Raw genomic sequence first — 5960 nt, forward strand, 5'->3', positions numbered from 1 at the left:
AGAGAAGGAAGAAATTACAAATGTCCTGTGTCCTCCATTCCTAGGCAAGTATCCTAGGAAGTTATCTATGGGATAAGATTCCCACCACCTCTCACCGCAAGTAAAAACTTAAAGCTGACACATCTGTCTCCTACCAGTCTTCTTGACAGTTTTATGAGGGCTGCAGTCAATGCTGACATGTGTGCTGAAGTCTTCAATAAGCTGCATAGCTCCCATCAAGTTACAGGGTTGGAACAGGGTCTGAAACTTGGGGTTGTACTGATGGTGAAGGGCGATGGAGCTTTGAGCAAAGGTTCCCAGCTCTTTCTGGGAAAACAGGACACAAGGAAGATCTAAGACAATTCCAGACAATTAATACCAGTAGCTTTTAGAATCTAAATGAGAAGCTGACCTTCCTACTACAGGATAAAAACAGGTAAAAATCATCATAAAGTCTTTCACAATAAACTACTCTGTTAAGATTACACCTGAGTTCCCAGATATTCAGGGATTGTATTCTTGGTTTACTTTTAGACTTAGTGAGAAACACTAAGGAATATACGGTCTAGTTCCCGAACTAGAATGAAGATTATGAAGAATAAGAATTCATTTTTTTTTTTTTGAGATGGAGTCTCGCTCTGTCGCCCAGGCTGGAGTGTAGTGGTACGATCTTGACTCACTGAAGTCTCCACTTCCCAGGCTCAAGCGATTCTTCTGCATCCACCTCCCAAGTAGCTGGGATTAATTATAGGCGCCCTCCACCATGCCCAGCTATTTTTTGTATTTTAAGTAGAGACCGGATTTCACCATGTTGGTCAAGCTGTTCTCGAACTCCTGACCTCAAGCGATCCAGCCACTTCAGCCTACCAAGGTGCTGAGATTACAGGCATGAGTCACTGCACCCAGCCAAGAATTAGGACTATTACTTTTATTTTATTATTTATTTTGAGACCGGGTCTCACTCTGCCGCCCAGGTTGGAGTGCAGAGGCTTGATCTCAGCTCACTGCAACCCCTACCTCCCAGGCTCAAGCTATCCTTCCATCTCTGCCTCCCAAGTAGCTGAGACTACAGGTACGCACCACATCTGGCTAATTTTTGTATTTTGTAGAGACGGGCTTTCGGCATGTTGCCCCAGCTGGTCTCGAACTACTGGGGTCACGCAATCTGCCTGCTTTGGCCTCTCAAAGTGCTGGGATTACAGGGATAGCCACCGTGCCCAGTCTCAACATCTGTAAAAGGAACAGTGGTACCAAAAAACCTAAGAAGTTAGGTTGGATCTAAAGATGAGGAGGATTCAAAAAAAATATCAGAAGGACAGTACTAAGAAAATTGAATATACTCCTTGTCCTTCCATGGAAATCAGTGGCTTATGTTCTCTCAGCAAACACAGGAAGCCTTAACAGAAAGTAGGCAAAGCAATCAAAAATACCCAAGAGAGAAGAATAAATATAGATTATGATCAGTGAATAACTGTGAGAAATAACCTGCCAACCTAATTTCACACTCTAGTCTTTAGAGTTAGGGAAATTTGGAAACTTACAAGAAATATCCTGGTGGTACTGGCCTCCGGACTGAGATTGGGGTTGCAGGTGGCAAGAAGGTGGATTTGGGTCAAGAGCTGAACGTGCTGGGGATGGAAAGAAAATAATGAAGTGACATGTTACCACATTGTCATTTCAGGAACCCAGAGAGATTTTTTTTTTTTCCTTCTTGGAGACAGGATCTCTCTCTGTCATCGAGGTTGCTGTGCAGTGATGCAATCATGGCTCCACGCCCTCTCAACCTCCTGTGCTCAAGCAATCCTCCCACCTCAGCCTCCTGAGTAGCTGGGACCACAGGTGCATGGCACCATGCCTGGCTAATGTATTTTTATTTTTTGTAGAGACAGGGTCGCACTATGTTGCCCAGGTTGCTCTTGAACTCCCTGGCTCAAGCAATCCTCCCACTTCAGTCTCCCAAAGTGCTGGGTTTACAGGTGTGAGTCACCATAACCCAGCCCCCAGACAGACAATAATCAAGATGTTTGCAACTTTATCCCATATATTTTGCTTTCTGAAAGGAGTATGAGAACAACATAGAATCTTGGCATAAATCTCTCAGACATGTTCCCTTGAACAAAATGACAGAACCAGAAGAAGCTTAACCTGAATCCAGAGGGACTGAAATTAGAAAAAGGAAAAAAAAACCTACTTCTCACAGTAAAGGTTGTTAAATTTCAGAACAGATTACTAAGGACTCTTCGAAATCTATATTTCTGAATACCATTAGTGTCCTTGTACGCTGTCTTCCTTGAGCCATAGGGCATGAACATGATGACTTCTCGAGCTCCTAATGATGTGAAGATACTATGGTTTTAGCAGGTGGTAAGGTAACTATCTCTGACTTTTACAAAGCTGTTAATTTCTGGCCTCAGAGTTAGGCCTTGGTATAATCCAATATTAACACGACCAAGAAAAGTCTTACCTGCTGCATCTGCTGCTGGAGTCTCTTCCTCTGTGCTGGGTCCAGAATCAGAGTCTGATGAACTTTCTCACTCTGGGGTTTAACCTTCTCTACTTCCTGCAGCTGTTTGGCTGAAGATTTCTTCATCTTCAGCTGTTCAAATAGCTCCTTCACTGTCCGATGTTGTTCATTTAGCAAGTTGGCCAGTGGTTCCTCAAACCTATTCCCAACAGGGAGATGACTGAATCTGAGTGTTTCCCTAGGTCCACAACACATCTAATTTGTTCCAATGATGAGCAAAGAGCCTGAACAATTTTCACTGCCTTCAAATCTGACAACTCACTTTAGTCAACAATCAAACTCTCAGCCTTATACAAATCTTTTCCCAAAGTAGTTAGCATGCATCAAATATGATGATTCTATATTACATTCCATCCCATTCCTCTACAATTCCTCTTCTAAATAATATACAAATAAAGAAAAAATCAAAACGCTAGGAACAGAGAAATATATGGGTAAGAAAGCAGCCAAGGAGCTGGTGGGAACTCATCATTCTCATTTCTTCCCTCATTTACTTGTTATTCCCATCCCAGGTTCAGCTTGTCCCATTTCCCTATCCACTCAGGCTGCACTGCCTTGCATCTTTTTTTCAAAATTTAATTTTTTTTTTTTTTTTTTTTTGTGACACAGTCTCGCTCTGTCGCCCAGGCTGGAGTGCAGTGGCGTGATCTCAGCTCACTGCAACCTCTGCCTCCCGGGTTCAAGTGATTCTCCTGCCTCACCCTCTCAAGTAGCTGGGACTATAGGCATGTGCCACCACGCCCAGCTAATTTTTTGTGTTTTTAGTAGAGATGGGGTTTCACTGTGTTAGCCAGGACAGTCTCTATCTCCTGACCTCATGATCCACTCATCTCAGCTTCCCAAAGTGCTGGGATTACAGGCGTAAGCCACCACGGCTGGCCCTCAAAATTTTAAGTTTCGGAATACATGTGCAGGACATGCAGGTTTGTTACATAGGTAAACGTGTGCCTTGGTGTTTTGCTGCACCTATCAACCCATCACCTTGGTATTAAGCCCAGCTGCATTAGCAGTTTATCCTGATCCTCTCCCTTCCCGCACTCCCCCAACAGGCCCCAGTGTGTGTTGTTCCCCACCCTGCGTCCATGTGTTCTCATTGTTCAGTTCCTACTTGTAAGTGAGAACATGCGGTATTGTTTTTCTGTTCTTATGTTAGTTTGCTGATGGCTTCACCTCCATCCATGTCCCTGAAAGGGAAGTGATATCATACCTTTTTATGGCTGTATAGTATTCCATGGTGGAATACTACATTTTCTTATTTATCTATTGCTATAATATTGGGGATTCCTTGAAATATGAGAACCTGCTTGTTGTAGCTACATAAACAGATTTTTTTTTCTTTTGAGACGAAGTCTCGCTCAGATGCCAAGCTGGAGTACAGTGGCATGATCTCGGCTCACTGCAACCTCCACCTCCCTGGTTCAAGTGATTCTCTTGCCTCCTCGCGAGTAGCTGGGACTATAGGCATGCACCACCACGCTCCAGCTAATTTTTGTATTTTTAGTAGAGACGGGGTTTCACCATGTTGGCCAGGATGGTCTCAATCTCTTGACCTCATGATCCACCTGCCTCGGCCTCCCAAAGTGGTGGGATTACAGGTGTGAGCCACCACGCCCGGCCAAAAGATCTTATCCTGACTGCATAGGGTATCAGCACATTCTTAATTACTTAAGTATCTTATTCTCTTTTTACTTCAGAAAAGACATGCTAGGTTTTTGAAAAAAGTCTCTCAGGAGGGTAGGGGTGGGAAGTTAGGGTTTGGAATCTTAGAAGAGGAATTTATTTGCTTGTTTATTTATTTATTTATTTTTTGAAATGGAGTCTTGCTCTGTTGCCCAGGCTGGAGTGCAGTGGCATGATCTCAGCTCACTGCAACCTCTGCCTCCCGGGTTCAAGTGATTCTCCTGCCTCAGCCTCCTGAGTAGCTGGGATTACAGGCATGCATCACCACGGCCAGCTAATCTTTGTATTTTTTGTAGAGACAAGGTTTCACCACGTTAGCCAGGCTAGTCTCGAACGACTGGCCTCAAGTGATCCACCCACCTCGAACTCCCAAATTGCTGGGATTACAGGCGGGAGCCACTGCACTCAGCCAGGAAGAGGAATTTAAAGGGCTAAAGGAAAATACCTTCATGGAGAGCAGTAGGGTAATATTTGAACTAACCACTCAGTTCTATTCATGTGAACTACCACTACTTATTTTAGTATATCCTTTTCCTGCTTCATGCTGGAAGATTTTTGACTTGTTTAAGAAAGCAAGGCTTGCCAGTCAGAATGACAATTATTAAAAGGTCAAGAAACAGTCGGGCGTTGTGGCTCCCGCCTATAATCCCAGCAATTTGGGAGGCCAAGGCTGGTGGATCACTTGAGATCAGTGGTTCAAGACTAGCCTGGCTAACATGGTGAAAGCCTGTCTCTACGAAAAAATACAAAAATTAGCTGGCTGTGGTGGTGCGTGCCTATAATCCCAGCTACTCGCGAGGCTGAGGCAGGAGAATCACCTGAACCCAGGAGGCAAAGGTTGCAGTGAGCCAAGATTGCGCCACTGCACTTCAGCCTGGGCAACACAGTATGACTCTGTTCCAAAAAAATAAAATTAAATTAAACAAATAAATTCCTCTTCTAAGGTTCCTAACTCTAACTTCCCACCCCTACCCTCCCGAGAGACTGTTTCCAGGGCTGAAGCAAAAATGGAAAAATCCAGCATGACAGTTCTGAAATAAAAGGAGAATAAGATACTTAAATGATTAAGCACGTGCTGATACCCTATGCAATCAGGATAAGACCTGTTGATGTAGCTACAACAAGCAGGTTATCATATTTCAAGTAATCTCCAATATTACAGCAATAGATAAATAAGTGTTTTCAATAGTTAATTTTAAAAAGTTATCATTTGGCCGGGCGCGGTGGCTCAAGCCTGTAATCCCAGCACTTTGGGAGGTCGAGGCGGGCGGATCACAAGGTCAGGAGATCGAGACCATCTTGGCTAACATGGTGAAACCCCGTCTCTACTAAAATACAAAAAATTAGCCGGGCGTGGTGGCGGGCGCCTGTAGTCCCAGCTACTCGGAGGCTGAGGCGGGAGAATGGCATGAACCCAGGAGGCGGAGCTTGCAGTGAGCCGAGATCGCGCCACTGCACTCCAGCCTGGGCGACACAGTCAGACTCCGTCTCAAAAAAAAAAAAAAAAAAGTTATCATTTATCTATTGGGGATAAAAATTATGCTTTTATAGTATTTACTGTGGGTTTGGGCAGTGCAGGGTAAAAACCTAAAGCCTGTGGGACTGTCTTATACAATCTTCCGAGAACTGAAAACCTGATCACCTGCACTACTACCACTAAAGGAACAGAAGCCCAGAAGCATAAAAAAGTAGGTAATAGAAACATAGCCTGCACGTAGTTGTATTTATTATTATTATTATTATTATTATTGTTATTATTATTTTTTTGAGATGGAGT

The 5960-nt window shown here is 43.8% G+C and overlaps 1 protein-coding gene across 1 annotated transcript in view; it reads right to left on the minus strand.

Annotated features, from left to right (window-relative positions):
• Positions 1–5960, minus strand: part of LOC108522018 (GON-4-like protein) — a gene marked incomplete at its 3' end in the record, with an annotated part of 73943 nt that overhangs the window by 3515 nt on the left and 64468 nt on the right. The window contains exons 16-18 of the mRNA XM_017862117.1: positions 2444–2642; positions 1521–1607; positions 135–306 (exon numbers count right to left, since the gene is read on the minus strand). Of these exons, the coding sequence (XP_017717606.1) occupies positions 135–306; positions 1521–1607; positions 2444–2642 (458 nt within the window). The remainder of the gene's footprint in view (positions 1–134; positions 307–1520; positions 1608–2443; positions 2643–5960) is intronic.

Source organism: Rhinopithecus bieti, unplaced genomic scaffold (genome assembly GCF_001698545.2).
Source record: "Rhinopithecus bieti isolate Rb0 unplaced genomic scaffold, ASM169854v2 scaffold_64010, whole genome shotgun sequence".
Lineage (NCBI taxonomy): Eukaryota > Metazoa > Chordata > Mammalia > Primates > Cercopithecidae > Rhinopithecus > Rhinopithecus bieti.